The sequence below is a fragment of the Pristiophorus japonicus genome, chromosome 13 (genome assembly GCF_044704955.1).
Source record: "Pristiophorus japonicus isolate sPriJap1 chromosome 13, sPriJap1.hap1, whole genome shotgun sequence".
Lineage (NCBI taxonomy): Eukaryota > Metazoa > Chordata > Chondrichthyes > Pristiophoridae > Pristiophorus > Pristiophorus japonicus.
This window is the reverse complement of record NC_091989.1, coordinates 47210013-47235891: the sequence shown is the minus strand read 5'-3', so window position 1 is coordinate 47235891 and position 25879 is coordinate 47210013. Positions and strand designations below refer to the sequence as shown.

At 43.5% G+C, this 25879-nt stretch overlaps 1 protein-coding gene across 9 annotated transcripts in view; it reads left to right on the top strand.

Moving 5' to 3' along the window:
* The window catches only part of gramd4a (GRAM domain containing 4a), a 229354-nt gene that overhangs the window by 86986 nt on the left and 116489 nt on the right, over positions 1 to 25879 (top strand). For 8 of the 9 annotated variants that reach the window (XR_011596292.1, XM_070897409.1, XM_070897407.1 and 5 more), the window contains one exon: positions 11317 to 11437. Coding sequence is in view for 8 of the 9 variants with exons in the window: in XM_070897409.1 (XP_070753510.1) it covers positions 11317 to 11437 (121 nt within the window). In the remaining variant the exon portion in view is untranslated. Of the gene's footprint in view, positions 1 to 11199; positions 11228 to 11316; positions 11438 to 25879 lie in introns of those variants that run through there. The other variant, XM_070897410.1, reaches the window with a different exon arrangement.

Here is a 25879-nt window from a genome sequence, read left to right as displayed (position 1 = left end):
GTGTGTCATGGTATATCAGTCATTGAAAGTTGACATGCAGATACAGCAGGCGGTGAAGAAGGCAAATAGTATGTTGGCCTTCATCGCTAGGGGTTTTGAGTATAGGAGCAGGGAGGTCTAACTGCAGTTGTACAGGGCCTTGATAAGGCCTCACCTGGAATATTGTGTTCAGTTTTAGTCTCCTAATCTGAGGAAGGACGTTCTTGCTATTGAGGGAGTGCAGCGAAGGTTCACCAGACTGATTCCCGGGATTGCTGGACTGACATACGAGGAGAGACTGGATCAACTGGGCCTTTATTCACTGGAGTTTAGAAGGATGAGAGGGGATCTCGCAGAAACATATAAAATTCTGACGGGACTGGACAGGTTAGATGCAGGAAGAATGTTCCCGATGTTGGGGATCTCCAGAACCAGAGGACACAGTCAAAGGATAAGGGGTAAGTTATTTAGGACTGAGATGAGGAGAAACTTCTTCACTCAGAGAGTTGTTAACCTGTGGAATTCCCTCCCGCAGTGAGTTGTTGATGTAAGTTCATTGGATATATTCAAGAGGAAGTTAGTTATGGCTAAAGGGATCAAAGGGTATGGAGAAAAAGCAGGAAAAGGGTACTGAGGTGAATGATCAGCCATGATCTTATTCAATGGTGGTGCATGCTCGAAGAGCCGAATGGCCTTCTCCTGCACCTCTTTTCTATGTTTCTATGTTAAGGACTCCATTTTGAAAATCGGAGGTTCTTGAAAGAAGGCTGATTGAGGTTAGTGAGAGCATTAGTTCGTGGAGAGTAGAATTTAAAGAGTATTTGAAGCTTTTGGAGAGTATTTGAGCACATCGGAGTAAATGTAAAGGACATTTGTGGTTATTTGAGGATACTTGAGGATATTTGAGGACATTTAAAGGAAAGGAGCCTATAATTTTTCTGCCAATATTGCTGATTACTTATATGATGTGGAATGGGGCTGGAAGAAGGTTTGTTGAAGAACATTATGAACCTAATGAAATATAGAAACATAGAAAATAGGTGCAGGAGTAGGCCATTCAGCCCTTCGAGCCTGCGCCACCATTCAATAAGATCATGGCTGATTATTCACCTCCGTACCCCTTTCCTGCTTTCTCTCCATACCCCTTGATCCCTTTAGCCGTAAGGGCCATATCTAACTCCCCCTTGAATATATCCAATGAACTGGCATCAACAACTCTCTGCAGTAGAGAATTCCACAGGTTAACAACTCTCCGAGTGAAGAAGTTTCTCCTCATCTCAGTCCTAAATGGCTTACCCCTTATCCTTAGACTGTGTCCTCTGGTTCTGGACTTGCCCAACATCGGGAACATTCTTCCTGCATCTAACCTGTCCAGTCCCGTCAGAATTTTCTATGTTTCTATGAGATCCCCTCTCATCCTTCTAAACTCCAGTGAATATAGGCCCAGTCGATCCAGTCTCTCCTCATATGTCAGTCCTGCCATCCCGGGAATCTGGTGAACCTTCGCTGCACTCCCTCAATAGCAAGTACTTCTTTAATCAGTGAGTTGTTAACCTGTGGAATTCCCTACCGCAGAGAGTTGATGCCAGTTTATTGGATATATTCAAGAGGGAGTTAGATATGGCCCTTACGGCTAAAGGGACCAAGGGGTATGGAATATTGTGTTCAGTTTTGGTCTCCTAATCAGAGGCCCCACCAAGGCCCTTTACAACTGAAATAAGACCTCCCTGCTCTTATACTCAAATCCCCTAGCTATGAAGGCCAACATACCATTTGCCGCCTTCACTGCCTGCTATACCTGCATGCCAACTTTCAATGACTGATGTACCATGACACCCAGGTCTCGTTGCACTTCCCCTTTTCCTAATCTGCCGCCATTCAGATAATATTCTGTCTTCGTGTTTTTGCCCCCAAAGTGGATAACCTCACAATTTTCCACATTATGCTGCATCTGCCATACATTTGCCCACTCACCTCACCTATCCAAGTCACCCTGCAGCCTCTTAGCATCCTCCTCACAACTCACATCGCCACCCAGCTTAGTGTCATCTGCAAACTTGGAGATATTACACTCAATTCCTTCATCTATATCATTAATGTATATTGTAAATAGCTGGGGTCCCAGCACTGAGCCCTGCGGCACTCCACAAGTCACTGCCTGCCATTCTGAAAAGGACCCGTTTATCCCGACTCTCTGCTTCCCGTCTGCCAACCAGTTCTCTATCCATGTCCGTACATTACCCCCAATACCATGTGCTTTAATTTTGCACACCAATCTCTTGTGCGGGACCTTATCAAAAGCCCTTTGAAAGTCCAAATACACCACATCCACTGTTTCTCCCTTGTCCACTCTACTAGTTACATCCTCTAAAAATTCCAGAAGATTTGTCAAGCATGATTTCCCTTTCATAAATCCATGCTGACTTGGACCGATCCTGTCACTGCTTTCCAAATGCGCTGCTATTTCATCTTCAGTAATTGATTCCAACATTTACCCCACTACCGATGTCCTGCTAACCGATCTATAATTACCCGTTTTCTCTGTCCCTTTTTAAAAAAAAAAAGTGGTGTTACATTAGCTGCCCTCCAGTGCATAGGAACTGATCCAGAGTTGAAAAACTTTTGGTAAATGATCACCAATGCATCCACTATTTCTAGGGCCGCTTCCTTAAGTACTTTGGGATGCAGACTATCAGGCCCCTGGGATTTATCGGCCGTCAATCCCATCAAATTCTCTAACACAATTTCCCGCCTAATAAGGATTTCCTTTAGTTCCTCCTTCTCACTAGACCCTCGGTCGCCTCGTATTTCCGGAAGGTTATTTGTGTCTTCCTTCGTGAAGACAGAACCAAAGTATTTGTTCAATTGGTCTGCCATTTCTTTGTCCCCATTATAAATTCACCTGAATCTGACTGCAAGGGACCTACGTTTGTCTTCACGAATGTTTTCCTCTTCACATATGTATAGAAGTTTTTGTAGTCAGTTTTTATGTTCCCAGCAAGCTTCCTCTCATACTCTATTTTCCCCTTCTAATTAAACCCTTTGTCATCCTCTGCTGAATTCTAAATTTCTCCCAGTCCTCAGGTTTGCTGCTTTTTCTGGCCAGTTTGTATGTCTCTTCCTTGGATTTCACACCATGCTTAATTTCCCTGTTTGCCACAGTTGAGCCACCTTCCCCATCTTATTTTTACTCCAGACAGGGATGTACAATTGTTGAAGTTCATCCATGTGATCTTTAAATGTTTGCCATTGCCTATCCGCCGTCAACCCTTTAGGTATCATTCGCCAGTCTATACTAGCCAATTCACATCTCATACCATCGAAGTTACCTTTCCTTAAGTTCAGGACCCTAGTTTCCGAATTAACTGTGTCACTCTCCATCTTAATAAAGAATTCTACCATATTATGGTCATTCTTCCCCAAGGGGCCTCGCACAACAAGATTGCTAATTGGTCCTTTCTCATTACACATCACCCAGTCTAGGATGGCCAGCCCTCTAGTTGGTTCCTCGACATATTGGTCGAGAAAACCATCCCTAATACACTCCAGGAAATCCTCCTCCACTGCATTGCTACCAGTTTGGTTAGCCCAATCTGTATGTAGATTAAAGTCGCCCATGATAACTGCTGTAACTTTATTGCACGCATCCTTAATTTCTTGTTTGATGCTGTCCCCAACCTCACTACTACTGTTTGGTGGTCTGTGCACAACTCCCGCTAGCGTTTTCTGCCCTTTGGTATTCTGCAGCTCCACCCATACAGATTCCAGATTATCTAAGCTAATGCTCTTCCTTACTATTGCGTTAATTTCCTCTTTAACCAGCAACGCTACCCCACCTCCTTTTCCATTCTGCCTCTCCTTCCTGAATGTTGAATACCCCTGGATGTTGAGTTCCCAGCCTTGGTCACCCTGGAGCTATGTCTCCATGATGCCAATTATATCATATTCATTAATTGCTGCCTGTGCAGTTAATTTGTCCACTTTATTCCAAATACGCCTCCAGGCTTGTCTTTTTAATACACTTTACCCCTTTAGAATTTTGCTGTATTGTGGCCCTTTTTGATTTTTGCCTTGGGTTTCTCTGCCCTCCAATTTTACTTTTCTTCTTTCTATCTTTTGCTTCTGCCCCCATTCTACTTCCCTCTGTCTCTCTGCGTAGGTTCCCATCCCCTGCCATATTAGTTTAACCCCTCCCCAACAGTGCGAGCAAACACTCCCCCTAGGACATTGGTTCCGGTCCTGCCCAGGTGCAGACCGTCTGGTTTGTACTGATCCCACCTCCCCCAGAAACGGTTCCAATATCCCAGGAATTTGAATCCCTCCCTTCTGCACCACTCCTCAAGCCCCGTATTCATCTGAGCTATCCTGCAATTCTTACTCTGCCTAGCACGTGGCACTGGTAGCAATCCTGAGATTACTACCTTTTGAGGTCCTACTTTTAAATTTAGCTCCGAGCTCCCTAAATTCACCTGGTAGGACCTCATCCTGTTTTTTTACACATATCGTTGGTACTTATATGCACCACAACAACTGGCTGTTCACCCTCCCCCTCCAAAATGTCCTGCAACCGCTCCAAGACATCCTTGACCCTTACACCAGGGAGGCAACATACCATCCTGGAGTCTCGATTGTGGGCGCAGAACCATCCATCTATTCCCCTTACAATTGAATTCCCTATCACTATAGCTCTCCCACTCTTTTTCCTGCCCTCCTGTGCAGCAGAGCCACCCACGGTGCCATGGAAGAGGTCACAGACTTAGGAGGAGGAGGCCTTACCCCCAACGAATTTTCAGGGAGAAGCGCTCATATCTGCATCTGTCTGATACGTACAGCGTTAGAATGCTGTGCTTCTGAAAAGAGGTGATCAATGAGATATACCAGCTCATAAAGGCAGACCTGCAGCCTACCAGCACCAACAGGACTGCACTGCCCGTCGAGGTGAAGGTGACTGCGGCACTTGCCTTCAAGCCATCTGGCTCCTTTTAGGCATCAACTGGGCACATATGCTGCATCTCTCAGCACGCCATACATTGCTGCATTCGTTAGGTAACTGATGCACTGTACACATGCAGGATGGACTTTATAAACTTCCCAATGACCAGGGAGGCACAGAGTGAGAGGGCTTTGATTTTTGCACAAATTGCTGACACCCCCATGGTTCAGGGTGCCATTGACTGCGCACATCGCCCTGCGAGCTCCTTTACAGGCGGCAGAGGTGTACCGAAACCGTAAGGGATTCCACTCCCTGAATGTGCAGCTCATCTGCAACCATACGCAGTGCATCATGGCAGTAAATGCCAATTTTCCAGGGAGCATCCATGATGCTTGCGTCTTGCATGAGAGCACTGTCTCTGACCTGTTTAAGACTCGGCCACAAGGTCACAGCTGGATGCTAGGGAACAAAGGATATGGCCTCGCCACCTGGCTCATGCCCCTCCTCCGGAACCCTCAGACAGAAGCCGAGCATCACTACAATAACAGCCACATAGCCACATGCAATAGCGTTGAAAAGACAATCGGAGTGCTCAAGCAGCGCTTCCGATGCCTGGTCCACTCTGGAGGCAGCCTGCAATACCACCCTGAGCAGGTTGCTGAGTTAATTGTGGTGTGCTGCATGTTGCACAACTTGGGCATCTTGAGGGGACAGGAATTGCCATAGGGGACTGCAGGACCACCTCAGGAGAGAGGGGAGAATGATGAGGTCGAGGAGCCTGACGATGAACCCATGCCACCACCCTCCACCCCAACACCACAGAGGAAGCCTCATGGAGCTTTCGCGATTGCAAAACTGTTACGTCAGCAGCTCATAAATAAACGCTTTGCTTGAACGGTGAGAGTTATGTTTCACCTTTGCTTGGCCACCGTATGCAACCCTTATAATGACTGTTAACCCTCATTTTCTAAACATGAGTGAGACACTGTACAAGAATGACTAAGTTGATTAAGAAGACTTTTATAAAAGTTGAATTTCTGTAAAAATTAAAAGTTAATAATTTTTTTAAATGAAATGTGTAAACAAAAATAATTTTTTTCAATAACAAAAACAGCAGCAACAAGAACAACAACAAAACAACCAACACGCCCCCCCCCCCCCCCCCCCCAATTTTACCTGCGGCCACTACTCCCACTGTCTTTTCCCCCCTGATCCTTTTCCCCAATTGCTGCTTCCTGTTACCCCTACCCGTGTTGGGATCAGGGCGTTGTGCAGCACGGCATCCAGAGCGCTGCTGCTGGGGGGGATAGGCAATGATAGCGCCATGTGTGGATCTACTAGAGAAGCTCGAGGTGTGGAAGACCCAGCTTCTGAGTCAGAAGGTAGATCTACTTCCTGACCCCCAGGTGCTGTCTGCCTGAATGGTCTGACACTGTGGGGTGCAGTGCCAAATGCCAAGACCATCAATTGCCGCATGGCATTGACTGACTCGGTGTTTTGCCACACCGCCGCAATCAGCTCTGACATGTCCTCCGATTGCCATGCGGATTGTGCAGCGATATTCCTGGCTATTCCACCGCGGACTGGTTGAGCTCTCAACCGACATCGATGCTCGCCCTTGACAGTCCCACCATGTCCAGGTTGGCGTCTGCCTGTCTCGGAGCATACCCGCTTTGCCAGATCAACTTCCGAGGATGCGGCATACGGGTTTGAACACTCTGGGTGCGCTGCTGCACACCGCTTGGTCCCACTACTTCTGAGGCGGTAAACCCAAGAAAGTTGGATCCCGATGACAAAGAGGTGGCCACAGGTAAAATATCTGAGCTCACAATAACCACCTCCCCCTCCTCCAACACCTCCTCAACTTCTTACGACGCCCCCCCCCCCCCCGCCCCCAGGCCACAACAGCTTGGAGCGGGTCCTCAGCGCCCCTCTTCTTCCTCTTGCTCTTCGTTATCATCCAGCCAGTATTCCCTGAAGGAGACGAAGGTGGAGGCTCCTGTGGTGAGCTGGAGCACATGCGACACCTCATGAACAACTAGAAAACAAAATATGAGTGGTTAGCAGCAGGGGAGGGGGTCAGTGTAACATGAATGCAGTCACGTAGCGCAGGCTTATTTAGAGGACCACCTGTACTGCATTCTATGTCGCTGAGACACTACATGAAATGAACCTAACCATGAATGTACAGAAACTGCATGACATTACATTACATGACCCCAACATTACATTACATTATATTGACATAACATTAAATGACCGCAACACAACCCGGGGGTTATGCAGGACTTGCCCTCGGCTGTCACCGGATCAGCACCACCACGGGTAGCCGTCCTGTTGTGCGCACCCACCAGGGCTGCGGCACGCTCGTCCTGGTCCGTTAACTCGACTATATTTGGTGGGCCTTCCCCCGTGAGTTGCTGCTCCGCACGATTGTTAGCGATTTTCTTCTGCAAAGATGACAATAGCAATGTTTAACCGAGTTGCCCGTCTGCTCTTACGGCAGATAGCCATCTCAGTACTAGTAACATATTTTGTGCATTTAATACAGTCCTTTGTTCAGTGTCCTATTGATGTCCCATAAAGCTGCACATTCTCCATGAGGAACACATCTAAGTGCGCAAACATCTTTAAAGATCTCATAAAACCATCGTAATAAGATCATTCATGGCAAGTAAGGCTTGACACTAAGCCTACCTACATCATCGTGTCAGATTTACATTTTAGGTAATGAAGGAGTGCATGATTAAAAATATTACTTACTCTCGTGGCCAAAACTAGGTCGTTCCATCTCCTCCGGCACTGGTTGACCCCCTGATGGACTTATGCAACTAAGGACACGGCCTCTGAAATTGCGCGACAGATCCTCTGGTACACGGTCGGGGCGGGGTGGTTGGGGGGGGGGGGGTTCCTATGCCCACCCCTTGTCAATTGACCCCATCTGGTGTCCACCTCACAAACCAGTGCCTCTTGGGCATCCAGGGTAAATCTCCTTGCCCTCCTCCTCCACTCCCCCCCCACCCCACCACCTCTCCTTGCTCTCCTTTCTGCATTTTTTTTTGGTGGAATTCAGAAGAAAATCAGGTTTATGTTCAGTATTCTTTAATTTTTATTCTTTCTGTTTAGTTTAATTCTTCACTCTCTCTGACTCGCTCGCGCGCTCCGACTCGCTCGCTCCGACTCACTCTCGCTGAAATCGGACATTCTGTGCATGCGCGGATGACCCCGAGCCAGAATCACGGGAAAAAGGACTTGGAGGAAAAAAAAATCGCACGTGCACAGAAGGCCCCATTTTCCCAGCCTCCCAAAAAACCCACTATGAATACCACCACCGCCGGACACATACCGCTACCGCTATCACCTGTCAACTTTTGATCAAACTAGCAGCCTTCGTTCTTGGCGATATTCCAGCGGTTAAAAAAAACACAATCCGCGATTACCGCCGAGAAATCGGTTGTGGCGGTACTTCAGGAAATTCCAGACCAATGTCTTGAATATGCAATTTCCTAAAATCCTGAAATGGTAACCTCAGAACTGAGTAGTTAGGCAGCATATCAATCACAAGAAAGCAATGAGGGTACCTAAACCTTCAAATGTAAAAAATACTAATAAAAATAATCGATCAACCATGAGCAATCAGAAAAAGCCATCAGTCGGGGGGGAAAAAGGCAAACCAATCTAATTATCGTGTGAAAATCCTTTCAGCTGCCAACTTGGTCTCTCACTAAGATTAGGAGCTTGTAACATAATGACCTAAATAATCATTACATTTATCAACATATTAGTATTTTTGTGTTTTAAAATGTGTTTAACAATATTTCTCTTCAGAAGATTATGCATTTGAGAAGCCTACAAGTTGAGTTTGTGGGTTTCCCAGAGCTACCACTGTCGGCTAAGAGACCCAACAACACAGCAGGCTACAATTCCCAGTGTGTGTCAATACTTCAGGAATTATATGACTTGCAGTATACTTGACCAGCATAACAAGACTTATTGTTTGTAATCGCCGCCCCTCCTCCATCACTATATATTGACAACACAATTATTGAGGATAAAACACCCAGGGAAGCCATTTTTAAGAGCAGTCAAAGTAATGTGAATAGTTTAGGTTTTGTTATTTTTTTGATCATCTACAAATTGACAATCTTCTCCTTTCAAGGGCCCAACCTCGCTTTTAACAATTCTTTTCAGTGATATATTTGTAAAATACTTTATTCTTTTTTACAAATAAATTTTTATTCTCTCTTGGCTTTCCTTATCCTGCTCTTATTTTCTTATTTTCTCCTTCAGTTTTTTCACTTATTATTGTAGTTCTCTTAGGCCCTCTTCAATTTTAACCATCTTATGGCAAAATGTTACACATAATTGCTTTTGATTTGTGAAAATCCCCCACTATCTTTTCTGCCCAATTTCTCTCTCAATTCCTTTCAATACAGAATTTCATGGATGCCTTAAATGGGTATTGACAAACAGCTCTCTGTTTGACATGCCGTTCAGCAAATAACAATCTCATAATTTTTCAGAAGAGAAGATTGCTTAGATCTTGCTATGGGAGTCAGGACAGTTGAGTGCGACTCAATGGTCTCACATTTTTTGGTATGAGATACTTCAGATGCTTTTTCACCATTTTTTAAAATAATAACCAGAATCGTTTGTAAGATTCAATCAAAGGAGATGTATTTGAGCAGACTAACTGTATAAAATACAAGAAGCCAAAAATCTGAAAATGTACATTCCTTTCGTGGTTGGTAAGTTAGTGTGTTCACGTGTGCATGCATGCATTGTGTGTTGGATGTTTTTAAATTAGTTTGAATAAAGAAAATCCAAAGAACTGGAGGATGGACAATAAATGCTAGCCTTGTCAGCGACGCCCACATGAATAAAAATAATCTATCTTATATTCAACACATGACTGGGGAAGAGAATGGTTGTTAAGTGCCATGATTATACAATCTAAACGATTTGCATACCAATCCGAAAGTTGTATGTCCAGGAATATTTAATTGCCAATCCTGACCCAACTGCAGCCACATTTCAGTCACTGCTGTTATAACATGATTTTCTATTTCAATGGCTGCAGTTACCCAATTTTGTTTCTTTTACTCATTGCTTCGTAGAGTCTGGTTCTTCTGTATTGATAAATCCAAACATATTTGCAAACTTAAGCAGTTGTTTTTATTTGATAACAAAATGTTAGGCAAAGGAATTATGAAGCAGTGTTAGGCTAAGTTGATAAGTATTGTATGTGCAGTACTTGTTGGTTGAGCGTCAGCAGGCATTGTAAAAGTCTGCTTTTCAAACTCTCATCCTTGTTTTCAAATTTCTCCATGGCCTCGCCCTACCTTTTTTTTACAATCTCCTCCAGCCCTACAACCATCCGAAATCTCTGCGCTCCTCCAATTCTGGCCTCTTGTGCATCCCCAATTTTAATCACTCCACTATTGGTGTGCCGTCAGCTGCCGAAGCCTTGAGCTCTGGAATTCCCTCCCTAAACATCTCTGTCTCTCCACCTCTCCTCCTTTAAGACGCTCCTTAAAACCTACCTCTTTGACCAAGCTTTTGGTCATCTGTCCTAATACTTATGTGGCTCAGTGTCAGTTTTTGATAATGCTCCTGAAGCGCCTGGGGATATTTTACTATGATATAGGCGGGATATTATTGCAAGTTGTTGTTGCTATGAACCTCACGCAACTTTCTACAGACTAAAGCCCTGTTCCTGAGGTGTTGGTAGTGTTCTCCCTTGTGAGGGATGTAATAGATTACTGAATTGAAGATTTTTATTTGCAAATGCAGAAACTATGTGCAGCCTTTTACTGTTAAGCATCTATTACCGAAGGCACAGGAAGTACATACATTTTATTTCCCATTATGTTGTCCGATGTTTTGTTTTTCTTACCTCTCCATATTAAAGAGGACATGTAGTCCCTGCAGTATCCCATCTTATTCTGTGTATTATTCAACCGATGCTTTGTGCACAGTGCTATCTTAACCCCCATAGATTTTTGTGAATTGCAAATCAAGTTCCATAAATGGATTTGCTGGGTTTTTAATAAATGTAAAATATTATATAATTTTGCTAGAATATATGCTGTATTAGTGTGGTAAACCTGACTGGGTTCTGGATAAATTAGCTTCCCATTCTTGTTGGAGGAGGCAGAGAAGGAATACAGTATATAAGGTATTAAACAAAGACTTGGATCTTATTGATTCACTTTAAAGGAAATGAGCAGATTGAAATATTTTCTTGTATGCAGTAAACTGTATCAGCAAAATTTAGTTGGTTGCAGCATTCAGCCAGTTGAAGCACAATCTTAAGTATATGTTCTGTGCCGTTTACGATGATTCATGCAGGGTGCTTTTGGTAGATTATTTGTTTCCTGTAAGTATTTTAAATTTTGTTTCAGGCAGGCCCAGGGGCATCGATTATGGCTTCAGGAACTCAAGATTTCAACAGGACAGAATCTGAACGACTGAATGAAATCAAGGGACATCTTGAAATTGCTTTGTTGGAAAAACATTTTTTACGTAAGTATTTTGTAAGATACACATTACATGACAGCACAAATATTTGTGTGTGTGTGTATATTAAATTTTATCTGTATATCTGCAGCAGATCAAATTAACGACAGACAAAAAACTATTCCTATTCTATCTCTTCTTTGAAAAAAAAAATATTTTAGTCCATGTTTTCTGCAAGCCTTTGTGAGAATCATTGTGCAGATTATTTTTCACTTTTAGCATGAGTGTTTTGGCACTATCATTTTAACACCAATACCAATGCTCCTCTGTTTCTGTTTCCAATTGCTTCAGCCGAATAAAGTGCTGTTCATTTTCATATATCAAAATGAGGAAAAGAATAATTGGCAAACTAGATAGTTCAGAATTGGTTGTGTTACTCATGTGTTTCCTGGCTCTAAACCAAATATGTACTGCAGACATTTCTGTATTTGAAGATGATATGATTAGAATCTTCCATCCTTGTTGATAGATACTTGGATTAATTTCCATAGGACATTCATTAATAGAATGTATAATACAAAATGGAAGCTGTTTGTCCGTTGATCTACTAAGTCAATCGTCTTGCCTTACACTATCTGGCATATTGTGGATTATCTCCAACATCTGTTTGGTATTGGTTTAAAGCTGAGTTCTGTTGAATTTATGTTATGGCAGTTCCAGTCTTTCATGACCTATTTGAGTTTGGATTGTTGGAGAATCACCAGTTGGTGCCCTGGTTACTGCAAGCTATTTGGAAAGTATGGCCTTGATTATTCCCAACTGGGACCTTAATTTAGTTCCTCATAAATTAATGTACCCCTGATTCAAGCCTTCTTTGAATTGTTGCCATGTCTGTATATATAATAGACACTGCAGTTGAAACTTAATTCATTGCCCTATGTGAAACATTCAAGATACCTTGACATGATGAGCCGATGTGTAAATGCAAGTATTGTATTCCAATTGTGTTGTACCTCCTACCTGATCTTACTTAAGGGAAGTGATACTTTAAGACTCTTGCAAATCAGAAATTTGAAGTAACCATTCACTTTCTTCAATCATTATTCTACCAGCTTGACTGCTAAGAAAGACCTGCATGTTGGCAGAGTTTTGTTGAGTTTTTCTCTTGATTTTAGACAGACTAATTCTCCCCATTCACAGTGAAGCACTTGTGTGATAAGGGTGCATAGAGTAGGATCAGATATAGGATTTATTCTTGGAAAAAAAATTATACTCCACATAATGTAATTCTTGCCTTTCTCGCCATTGGATTAATTTTGACATGATTTTTTAAAAGATTTTAGGTTTTTTTTGTTGTGTGTTCTTCAGTAGCTTCAGCTTTTGTGAGGGAGATGAATCCACATATGCATAATGTTCTCATGCTCAAATTTTACTAATATTTTCTATATCCCTCACTTTCAAGACTGTTGATTTGTTCTATAGGAAACTATTCATTATATAACTCTACCAGTAAGTACAAGGATTAAGAAATTGTCATTAGGTTTTTTTATATTTAAAAAAAAATCTAATTTCTGTGAAGGCATGTACACCTCCCCATTTCATCAGTTGCAATGTAAGTGTTTGGGCTGCGACAATATAAAGGATTGTATTCTCCTGCAGTGTACCCACTTGCGCCCTTGTGCTTATTTCATTTTGGAAGGAATTTTGTCCTTCTCGGCCTGAGGTGTTTGTCTTTCTTCCCAAGCTTGAGTTTACCTGCCATTTTTCTGATTACATTTTACATTCAAAAAAATTTGCAGCTTTTCAGATTTGACATGATTTTAGTCATTATTTCCAGAGGTCAGATAAGGCTCGGAAATGGTTATATTCTAATTTGATTGAAAACAATCCGAATAGCTTCATTTCACAACTTGTAATTTGGAACTGTGTATGGATCCAAATACAGAAACTGGAAAATTATACCGAATAAGTGATGTGTGTTTGGTTAGTGGTTAGTCGTTATAAACAAACAAACCAATGAAACATTACATATCATTCTGTTGAGTGCAAGACAGAGCATGGTGGTATGGTCACGTTTCCAGACTGACCCTCTCTTGCTCCCTCTACAATGCAACTATCTCCAGCCCTACATATTGCTTTGCTCCGCTGCTCTTCCAGCTCTAATCTACTGTGTTCTCTACTCTCTCAAATCAGTGGTAGAGACTTGCGTCATCTCACCCCCACACTCTGGAATACTCACCCCAAACTCCTCTGCCTTGCTTCATCCTTCCCCATCTTCAAAAGCTTCCTTAAAATCTACCTCTTCGGCAGCACTTTGTCACCTCCCCAATCCCCTTCTACCGCAGCCTGAGTCTGACATTGAACTGTGAAACATCTTTTAATTATTCTTGCTATATAAGTATAAGTTGTATGAATGAAAGTGAGGAAGTAGTCTGTTATATTTATAGCCTGTTTTAAGCAAAGGGGTAAGAAAGGAGGTAGAATATTCTGTTTTTAAAACCAAATTCTATGCAATTTGATTAAGCGACCCAGATGATACCATAAGCAACAGTTTATGAATGTTCTCTGTCCACTATCTATCCTGGAACAGCAGCTGTTTATCACAGTATGTGCAGCCTGTTTCTGCTTGATTAAATATTAGTATTAACTTTTCAGTGCCAAATTGTTTCTCCTTGACCTCATTGCTGTAGGTTTGCAATAAATATGTAGTTGCCAGGAAAATCTACCTTTGATGTAGTATGTATAGTGAAAACTGGGGTGAATTACAGGTGTATAAAGACCTATATTAATTTCCAGTGGACTCCATGCCATCCATATGTAAACCCCAACTAGTGATGACCACAAACGCATGAGTAGCTTGACTATTTTGTATTTTATTACCGAGATATCTTCACTGCTTTCCTCTCTCAGCCCCTGCACCGAACGACTTCTCATCCTCGGTGATGTCAACCTCCATCTCAATTCATCATGTTCTCTCTCTTCTGAGTTCACTAGTTTCCTATTTTCCCTTAATCTCTCCCTCCATGTAAACTCCCCAACCCATAATCACGGCCACCCCTTCGACCTTGCCATCTATTGTGGCAATCACAGATACGGCCATCTCTGACCATTACCTCATATCGCTCTCGACCCACATCCCCCCCCCCTCCCCATCTGCCAGCCCTACTTCCTACTGTGTCCACCCCTGGAAAAAAAACTCTTCCCCCAATTCTATTACAACGGCATTTATGAAATCCCAACTGTCCAGCCGTTGGCCCTCCGTTTACCATGACATTTCTGCAACGACCTGCTCAGCCGCACCCTCACCACCGCCTTTGATGCCCTAGTCCCTATTAAAACAATTACTCTTTCTCACCCTGGCTGTCCCCCCAGTACGGCCCTCTTCTTCGCTCCCTTAAGTCCAAGGAACGCAGACTTAAACGGATGTGGCGAACAACTGGTTTAGCCATTCATCGCCCGCCAGATCTGGCTGGACCACATAAAACATTATTATGTCCTGCACTCGTCTGCAAAAATTGTTCACTATTCCGCAATCTTTCTGGAATGCAAAGATAAACCCTTGCTTCGATTCTCCACTGCCAACCATCTTCTTAAACTTCTCTCCCCTGTCTCCTCCACCCTCACCTCCGACAACAATTGTGAAGAGCTCATGGACTTCTTTGTTTCTAAGATTGAGACCATCTGTTCACCTGCCACTGCCACTTCCATTTTTATCCCGAGTCCACCGGGCCAAACTTCCTCTAAGGTTCCCCCCCCCCCCCCCCCCCCCCCCCGCCCTAGCCCTGAACTCTCATCTTTCTCCAGTTTCTCTCCGATCTCCCCTCATGACCTCTCTGCATTCATCTTGTCCATGAGACCAACTTCCTGCTCCCTTGACCCTATTCCCACCAAACTCTTGACCACCCAACTTCCTTTTCTGGCTCCCATGTTAGTTGACATTGTTAATTTTTCTCCTTGGGTACTGTCCCCCTCTCCCTCTCATCTGCCATCATCACCCCTCTTCAAAAAACCAACCCTTGACCCCTCCGTCCTTGCAAACTACCACCCCATCTCCAACCTCCCTTTCCTCTCCAAAGTCCTTGAACATGTTGTCGCCTCCAAAATCTGCGCCCATCTTTCCCGCAATTCCATGTTTGAATCCCTCTGATCAAGTTTCTGCCCTTGCCACAGTACCGAAACGGCTCTCATCAAAGTCACAAATATTTCTCATCTACATGTTGCCCCATAGCAAAATCATCCGAAAACACGGCATCAGTTTCCATATGTACGCTGATGACACCCAGCTCTACCTCTACCACTTCTCTCGACCCCTCCAAGGTCCCTAAATTGTCAAGACTGCTTGTCCGACATCCAGTTCTGGGTGAGCAGAAATTTTCTCCAGTTAAATATTGGGAAGACTGAAGCCATTATTTTCGATCCCCACCACAAACTCCGTTCCCTAGCCACTGACTCCATCCCTCTCCCTAACATCTGTCTGAGGCTGAACCACACTGTTTGCAACCTTGGTATCATATTTGATCCTGACCACATATCCGTAACATAACTAAGAACGCTTATTTCCACCTCCATAATGTCGCCCATCTCCGCACTTGCCTCAGCTCATCCACTACCGAAACCCTCATCCGTGCCTTAGACCTGACTATTCCAACGCACTCCTGGCTGGCCTCCCACATTCTACCCTACGTGAACTTGAGGTGATCCAAATCTCGGCAGACCATGTCCTAACTCGCACCATGTCCCATTCATTCATCACCCCTGTGGTCGCTGACCTACATTGGCTCCCAGTTAAGCAACGCCTCGATTTCAAAACTCTCATCCTTATTTTCAAATCCCTTCATGGCCTCGCCCCTCCCTATCTCTATAATCTCCGTCAGCCCCACATCTCCCAAGATCTCTGCACTCCTGTAATTCTGCCCTCTTGAGTATCCTTAATTATAATCGCTCAACCATTCGTTGGCCGTGCCTTCTGTTGCCTAGGCCCTAAGCTCTGGAATTCTCTGCCTCTCTACCTCTCTTTCCTCTAAGACGCTTCTTAAAACCTATTTCTTTGACCAAGCTTTTGGTCACTGGCCCTAATTTCTCCTTATGTGGCTCGATGTCATTTTTTGTCTTATAATACTCCTGTGAAGTGCCTAGAGGCGTTTTATTATGTTAAAGGTGCTATATAAATACATGTTGTTGTATAATGTATACAAAATCAGTTTATACCCTGGAAAAATGGACAACGGTCAGATTGAGTAAAGGATTTGGAGATAATTTGGAGCACGAAGTATAATCCAGAATCATAGCTGTATAATGAAAACATAAGAATGCAGGAATGAGAAAAGATAATCATTCGGATCAATGCCATGCTTGAAAACTTTTTTTTCTTGGCTTCGTATGCACCACTTTAGCAAGCTTTTTAAGGGGAATATCTGCAGTCCTTGGAAATAGAGGTGCTGTTGGATTGGAGAGTGAGGGAATAACGGCCATTCTAAGTATTTTGCATCCGTTTTTATAGACCAAGCTGAGAGTGGAGCTGTAGGAATGTTTTGAGGATGTGGAAGAGCCACTAATGGAGATAAATATTCAAAGGGACACTAAATGGGACTAAACTGAAAATAGGAAAGTCACCAAGCCCAGATGGTATGCGTCTCCAAATACTGAAGGAAGTTGGGAAAGATATAATGGAAGCACGAAGTATAATTGTTCAGAAATTGTACTTTGTACACAGATAAAGGGAAAACTAAAAAATGTAAAGTAATTAAACCAGGAGAGGGAAATAAGAAATATGCGAGTAAAGCATTTGAACAGAAGGACAGGTAAGGATGGATGGCCCAAATAATCATTCTTGAAACAAAGGCATCGAGTATAAGCAACACATTGAATGAATTGCAAGTGCAAATTCAACTTGGAGAGTATGATGCCATAGCCATACTGAAAGAGGCTGCAAGAGAATCAGGACTGGGAACTAAATATACCGGGTTATAAGGTCTACAGGAAAGATAGGGAAAACGGTAGAGGGGAGGCGTAGCCTTAGCGATTAAGGATGAAATCACATCAATGATGAGAGCGGATATAACCAGAGGTAAGCAGGCAGTGAGACTTTATGGGTAGAATTAAGGGATAAAAAAGGACTGAAGACTGTAGAGGGAGTTGGATATCGCCCCCCGGTAGCACTTGTCAAGTGGTAGAATATACAAATGCAGAGATTAGACCAGCATGTAGCAAAGGCAAAGTGGTCTTAATGGGGGATTTTAACTTTCATATAGATTGGGATAAGTTGACTAGCTCTTGTCAGAAAGGTAGTGAATTTCTAAAGTGTGTTCAGGATAGTTTTCTGCAACAATATGTCCTATAACCAACAAGGGGGCATTCCATATTAGATTTAGTAATGAGTACTGAGCCAGATTTAGTTAAAAGCCTAACGGCGCATGAACATTTATTTAATAGCGATCATAATATGATTGAGTTCAGCGTAGTGTTTAAAAGGGAGAAATGTGAAACAGCTACTAAGATTCTATATTTAGGTAAGGCTGACTTTTCAATGTGATGAGACAGACTGTCCACAGTAAACTGGGTAACTCTGTTAATAGGTAAAACGACAGATCAGTGGGAGGTGTTCAAAAAATAATCTAATCATCTCACCTCCAGGATATCGCTGCAGGAGTTCCTCAGGGCAGTGTCCTAGGCCCAACCGTCTTCAGCTGCTTCATCAATGGCGTTCCCACAATCATAAGGTCAGAAGTGGGGATGTTTGCTGATGACTGCGCAGTGTTCAGTTCTATTCGCAACTCCTCAGATAATGAAGCAGTCCATGCCTGCATGCAGCAAGACCTGGGCAACATTTGACTTGAGCTGATAAGTGGCAAATAACATTTGCTGCACACAAGTGCCAGAGAATGACCATCTCCAACAAGAGAAAGTCTAACCATCTACCCTTGACATTCAATGGTATTACCATCACTGAATCCCCCACCATCAATATCTTGGTCACTATTGATCAGAAACTTAACTGGACCAGCCAGATAAATACTGTAGCTATAAGAGCAGGTCAGAGGCTGGGTATTCTGCAGCGAGTGACCACCTGCTGACTCCTCAAAGCCTTTCCACCATTTACAAGGCATAAGTCAGGAATGTGATTGAGTACTCTCTTACCTGGATGAGTGCAGCTCCAACAACACTTTTACCCGTCCAAAATTGCCCCTGGGCCTGAAGCGGCGGCAACGGGTTTCCGCTCCGCCCGTTTTCCCGCCACGTCCGCCATTAGCTTACTGTTTGCTCTCATCCTTCTGGAAGTTGCTTTTCAATATATATTTGTTTTTATAATGCCAGTCAGAAATTTTGTTCCTTTTAATGTAATAACACTATTTATGAAAACTGAATCAATTTCATAAAGCTCTTTACTGTAGTACTAAGTATATGCCACAGTGTGAAGAGAATATTAATGAGGTGCATTAGAATTTAGGTCACAAGTTTCAGACTTCACTTTTAAAATTAAAAAAAAATTAGTTCATGGGATGTGGGCAAGACCAGCATTTATTGCCCATCCCTAATTGCCCTTGAGAAGGTGGTGGTGAGCCACCTTCTTGAACCGCTGCAGTTCGTATGGTGTTGGGGAGGGAGTTCCAGGATTTTGACCCAGCGACGATGAAGGAACGACGATATGCTTCTAAATCAGGATGGTGTGTGACTTGGAGGGGAACGCGAAGGTGGTGGTGTTCCCATGCGCCTGTTGCTCTGGACCTTCTAAATGGTAGAGGTGGCGGGTTTGGGAGGTGCTGTCGAAGAAGCCTTGGTGAGTTGCTGCAATGCATCTTGTAGATGGTACACACTGCAGCCACGGTATGCCGGTGGTGGAGGGAGTGGATGTTTAAGGTGGTGGATGGGGTGCCAATCAAGCGGGCTGCTTTGTCCTGCATGGTGTCAAGCTTGAGTGTTGTGGGAGCTGCACTCATCCAGGCAAGTGGAGAGTATTCCATCACATTCCTGACTCGTGCCTTGTAGATGGTGGAAAGGTTTTGGGGAGTCAGGAGGTGAGACACTTGCTGCAGAATACCCAGCCTCTGACCTGCTCTTGTTGCCACAGTTTTTATGTAGCTGGTCCAGTTAAGTTTCTGGTCAATAGTGACCCCCCAGGATGTTGATGGAAGGGGAAGCGATGGTAATGCCATTGAATGTTAAGGGTTGGTGGTTAGACTCTCGCTTGTTGCCGATAGTCATTGCCTGGCACTTGTGTGGCGTGGATGTTACTTTCTATTTATCAGCCCAAGTCTGAATGTTGTCCAGGTCTTGCAGTGTGCAGGCATGGACGGCTCCATTATCTGAGGAGTTGCAGATGGAACTGAACACTGCATTCATCAACGAACAGCCCCAATTCTGACCGTATGATGGAAGGAAGGTCATTGATGAAACAACTGAAGATGGTTGGTCCAAGGACACTGCCCTGAGGATCCCCTGCAGCGATGTCCTGGGGCTGTGATAATTGACCTCCAACCACCACAACCATCTTTATTTGTGCTCGGACATCCTGGAGAAATTTTTGGAGGGAGATGATTGGCCCCCCCCATACCCCCAGCTGGTTACTGATCCCCCCCCCCTCCCCCCCAATACCCCCAGCTGGTTACTGACACCGCCCCCCCCCCCGACTCCCAGCTGGTTTCTGACCCCCACCCCCCATACCCCCAGCTGGTTACTGACCCCCCTCTCCCTCCTGTACCCCCAGCTGGTTACTGACCCCCATCCCCCCATACCTCCAGCTGGTTACTGACACCGCCCCCCCCCCCAACTCCCAGCTGGTTACTGACCCCCCTCTCCCTCCTGTACCCCCAGCTGGTTTCCCCCCCCCCCCCCCCCCCCCCATACCACCAGCTGGTTACTCCAGCCGGTGGACAGTTTTGGGTACGAGATGCTCTATACAGATAACTTTGACATTTAGAATGGAGCAGAGTTTACGGTCTCTGCAGAGTGTAGTTTGTACTAATACTGTGTAGCCGACAGTGCATAAACAGAAAATACGTTTTGTTTATTTGTCTGGTCTTTGTGGTGTGCTATTAAGGTATGTCTAAACTGCACCAGATTACATTAGTTTGAGGCAAACATGCTTGTATAAGAAAAATTTGTTTAAGTAACTAGATCACAGGGAGGTTAGCTTGATGGTAGGAAGCAATATCTTCTCTCTGCTGTTTTTCTGACAACTTTAAGTTATCCTAAATCTGAACTCCCAAGAAGAGATAGATACTTGGCTTATTGCTTAGTATGTTGTAACTGTAGTTTACAGTACACTGTTTGCAAGTTATATAGTATGATTAATTGTTCACTTGAAAAATTTTAATAATTTTATTTGACCATTTGTTGAATGTAATGTTGCAGCTGTTTACTGTTTTTTTTAAACATATTGTTGCCAAATTCTTTAAGGCATAGTTAGAATTTGTTTAGCCAATCTTTATCTCTTTAAATATGTGAAAGAATTTGTAAGCATAACAAGAAAAGTTATCTGGATTCTCTCCCTCAAAAGGCTGTGGATGCTCGGGCAATTGGAGTTTTCAAGCCTGAAGTGAATAGATTTTTATTGGGTAAGAGTATCAAGGGGTATGGAATTAAGTCGGGTAAATAGAGTTGAGGTACAGATCAGTCATGATCTAATTGAACGGTAGAGCAAGGTTGAGGGGCTGAATGGCCTACTCCTATCAGAGTAACTGACCAATAAGGTTTCATTTATAATGCACAAATGTGTGTGTTGTGATTTTAAGAAAAACCTAAAGAGACTAATCCAAACTTGGTGCACAGACCTCAACGTTTTATTTTAATTTTCAAATCAATCTTGAGGAAATCATCTACTGGTGAAAAATGAAGATTCTAGTTTTGTGTGTGCGTGAATTTTAAAATCATATCTACTATACTAATTGAATGCTGTCTCTGGGTAGGCAGGGATTAACAACTGTATGTGGAACTAGCATGTATCTGGTACACGCACCGTTGTCAGTTTGTGAGTCACTGCTCACATTGCTTACGTGGTGCCGACACCCAAGTCTCGTATAGCTGTTGTGGATAAATTTCTTTTTCCTGTTGATATTGGATGCCTTTGTGGGTAAATATTTTTACAGTAGGCATCAAGTTTTTAAAGCTTTGTGGGAATATGGCTTAGTTCTGATTTTAATTGCTCTTTTCTACAGCTCAAAAAATATTCAGGGCAGTATTGTAAATATTCCTGATTATCAATACAACAGCAACAATAATTCTTGTACAATATGTTCAAATTTTTGTTTGCTAACGAGACAGTTTGCAAGTATCTTAGTCATAATCTAGTAAATCAATAGTTGCATTCTGTTTACAGTGACTTTTACTGTATGCAAATTCTACTGATAACTAGAAAACTGGAAAAGATAAACAGGTTAATAATTTGTTTATTTTATGCCCTGCTTCCCTTATGACTCAGTGGGTAAATTATCCTTGTGACATAGCACTAAATCATTAAGATCACAAGTCCCAGCTTCGATTCCTGTTCTGTGTTGAGTTTGGGCTGTTGTGGGGTCGTTGCATTTGTCCTTGGCATCCTGCGTTTCGCAGAGGGAAAAGCAGACTGGCTTCCTAAGTGCTACACACTGACTTATACTGTGCAGCTATTAGACAAGGCTAGGGTTGATATTATTTTGCTACTCCCGATCCCCGCACACACACTGACACAGTGCACAACAGTGGGATAGATTCAGAACTGATCTAGCAGCTCAAAACTGGGCTTCCATGAAGCGCTGTGGGCCATCAGCGGCAGCAGAATTATACTCCACCACAATCTGTAACCTCATGGTCTGGCATATATATCATCTGCCATTACCATCAAGCAAGGTTCAATGAAGAGCGCAGAAGAGTATGCCAGGAGCAGCACCAGGCATACCTAAAAATGAGGTGCCAACCTGGGGAAGCTGCAACACAGGACTACATGCCTGCTAAACAGCCGAAACAGCTAAGCCATCCCACAACCAATGGATCAGATCAAAGCTCTGCAGTCCTACCACCTCCAGTCGTGAATGGTGGTGGGCAATTAAACAACTAACTGGAGGAGGAGGCTCCATGACTATTCCCATCCTCAATGATAGCAGAGCCTAGCACACGAAGTGCCAAGTGGATGATCCATATCGGCCTCCTCCTGAAACCCCCACCATCACAGAAGCCAGTCTTCAACCAATTCGATTTATTCCATGTGATATCGAGAAACGGCTGAGCGCACTGGATACAGCAAAGGCTATGGGCCTTGGCAACATCCTGGCTGTCGTGCTGAAGACTTGTACTCCAGAACTAACCGTGCCTTTAGCCAAGCTGTTCCAGTACAGCTACAACATTGGCATCTACCAGACGATGTGGAAAACTGCCCAGATATGTCATGTCCACAAAAAGCAGGATAAATGCAATCCGATCTATTACCGCCCCATCAGTCTACTCTCAATCTTCAGCAAAGTGATGGAAGGTGTCATTTACAGTTCTGTCAAGCAGCACTTACTCACCAATAACCTGCTCACTGATCACTGATGCCCAGTTTGGGTTGTGCCAGGACCATTCTGTTCCAGACCTCATGACCACATTGGTCCAAACATGGACAAAAGAGCTGAATTCCAGAGGTGAGGTGACAGTGACTGTCCTTGACATCAAGGCAGCATTTGACCGAATGTGGCATCAAGGAGCCTGAGTAAAATTGAAGTCAATGGGAATCAGGGGGAAAACTCTCCACTGACTGGAGTCACACCCAGCACAAAGGAAGATGGTTGTAGATGTTGAAGGTCAATCATCCCAGCCTCAGGACATCCCTGCAGGAGATCCTGGGCAATGTCCTCGGCCCAACCATCTTCAGCTGCTTCATCAATAATCTTCCCTCCATCACAAGGTCAGAAGTGGGGATGTTCGCTAAATATTGCAATGTTCAGTTCCATTTGTGACTCTTCAGAAAATGAAGCAGTCCATGTCCTAATGCAGCAAGATCTAGATGACATTCAGGCTTGGGCTGATGTGTGGCGTGAATGTTACTTACCATTTAAGTGTTGGGCAATGACTATCTCCAAAAAGTGACTGTTTAACCACCGCCCCTTGACATTACCATTGCCGAATCCCCTCAGTCTACCACCTAGAAGGATAAGGGCAGCAGGTGCATGGGAGCACCATCCCGTGTAATTTCCCCTCCAAGTTACACACCATCCTGACTTGGAAATATATTATTGTTCCTTCATCGTCGTTGGCTCAAAATCCTGCAATTCCATCCCTTACAACTCTGAGAGTACCTTCACCACACAGACAGCAGCGTCTTCATGAAGGTGACTCACCACCTTCTCGAGGGCAATAAATATTGGCCTTGTCAGCGACGCCCACATCCCAGGAACAATTAAAATAAAATTACTGATGATCCATGCTGCCTAGGTACACGAGTGAAAAATAGCCATTTATTTGAGGTACTGAGGGACTCCTGATGCCTGTGGGTTGCACTCCAGCAGGTGTCACTACTTTCAGGAAGAAAACATGGAGCAACCAGTGTGTTTATCCCCCTACTTCACACTTTGGATGTCTGATGTCAGCTTGTCCAAGCAGCATGACTGAGATATAACAGAGCATGGAAAATGGAGGCAATTTTTCCCCATTGGCACAGTGCAGTGTTCTGGTGCTGCAACTCATTTATTCAGCTAATTTCATATTCTTCAAATGGAAGGCCCTGTGGTCGGACCACACGCATCTCCAAACCTGCTGCTACTACATGCTTGGATTCAGATAGGATGTGTTTTTTGCACTAAGTACTTATCTGAGCAATTCCTAATTGAGATACAACATGACACCAGCTGCGCAATAAAACATAATACATCTTGAAATGTCAGTGAATGCTGGTACTGCTATGCTTAATCAGTTGATTTTTAACCATGGTTATTTTTTAAATACTTGCATGAAGTCAGACAGAATGTAGTTTAAATAGACACATGCAGCATTGCCGTACAAGCTTAACCTTCCTGTTCATATTTATAAGTGTGACTGAGGAATACATTTTAAATAACAGTTTGTTGTAGAACATTGTAGAGGACTTGTTTGCACTGTGCAATCTTCTTCCTCCTGTGCCCTTAATGGACCATTTTTTTTTGTTCTTGTTCATTTTCTGTGTCGTCATGCTGAGGTATGATTCCATGCATGTGGAACACCCTCCAGTACCTCACTAAACTGACCATTATTCACATGCAAGATTTAATAGTGGGTGTTCATATTACAGTCTGATCGTGTCCACATATGTGCACCTCTGGAGGGATCACTGGGTAGCAATCGGGAGTAAGAAACTGTCTTTAGTACTCTTTCCATCCCAATATTACTGGCTGATCTTGGGGAAATTCTCGTCTCCCTAGACTGACCATAATGTTTTGGCGCTGAAAACAAACATTAGTCTTACAGTAATACAGCTACAATTATCAGAAGTCGCTTTATTATTATAATTAACTTTTGAAAACAATTTCAAATTAAAATATTTTTGAACATTTTTGCTGGGCTTATTTTCGATCTATTCCTCATGCTCTGTCTCCTACATGCTCTGTCTCCTAGTTTAACTAGAATCATCAAAGTTTACAGCACGGAAGGAGGCCATTTCAACCCATCGTGTCCTTGCCAGCCAACAAGAGGCTATCCAGCCTGCAGGTTACGGCTCTTCAAGTGCACATTCAAGTACTTTTTAAATGTGGTGAGGGTTTCTGGCTCTACCACCCTTTCAGGCAGAGAGTTCCAGACCCCCACAACCCTCTGCGTGAAGAAATTTCCCCTCAAATCCCCTCTAAACCTTCTACCAATTACTTTAAATTTATGCCCCCTGATTGTTGACCCCTCTGCTAAGGGAAATAGGTCCTTTCTATCCACTATATCTAGGCCCCTCATAATTTTATACACCTTAATGAGGTTTCCCCTCAGCCTCCTCTGTTCCAATGAAAACAAATCCAGCCTATCTAATCTGTCCTCATAGCTAAGATTCTCCACTCCCAGCAACATACTCATAAATCTCCTTTGTACCCTGTCCAGTGCAATCACGTCCTTCCAGTAATGCGGTGACCAGAACTGCACGCAGTACTCTAGCTGTGGCCGAACCAGTGTTTTATAAAATTCAAGCATATCCCCCCTGCTCTTGTATTCAATGCCTTGGCTAATAAAGGCAAGCATTCTGTATGCCTTCTTAACCACCTTATCTACCTGGCTGACTTTCAGGGATCTGTGGACATGTCCTCCAAGGTCCCTTTGTTCCTCTACACTTCTCAGTGTCCTACCATTTAATGTGTATACCCTTTCCTTGTTAAAGCTCCCCAAATGCATTACCTCACACTTCTCTCTATTAAATTCCATTTGCCACTGTTCTGCCCACCTGACCAGTTGATTGATATCTTCTTGCAATCTGCAGCTTTCTTCTTCATTATCAACCACACAGCCGATTTTAGTATCATCTGCAAACTTCTTAATCATACCCCCTATATTCAAGTCTAGATCATTGATGTATATCGCAAAAAGCAAGGGACCCTAATACTGAGC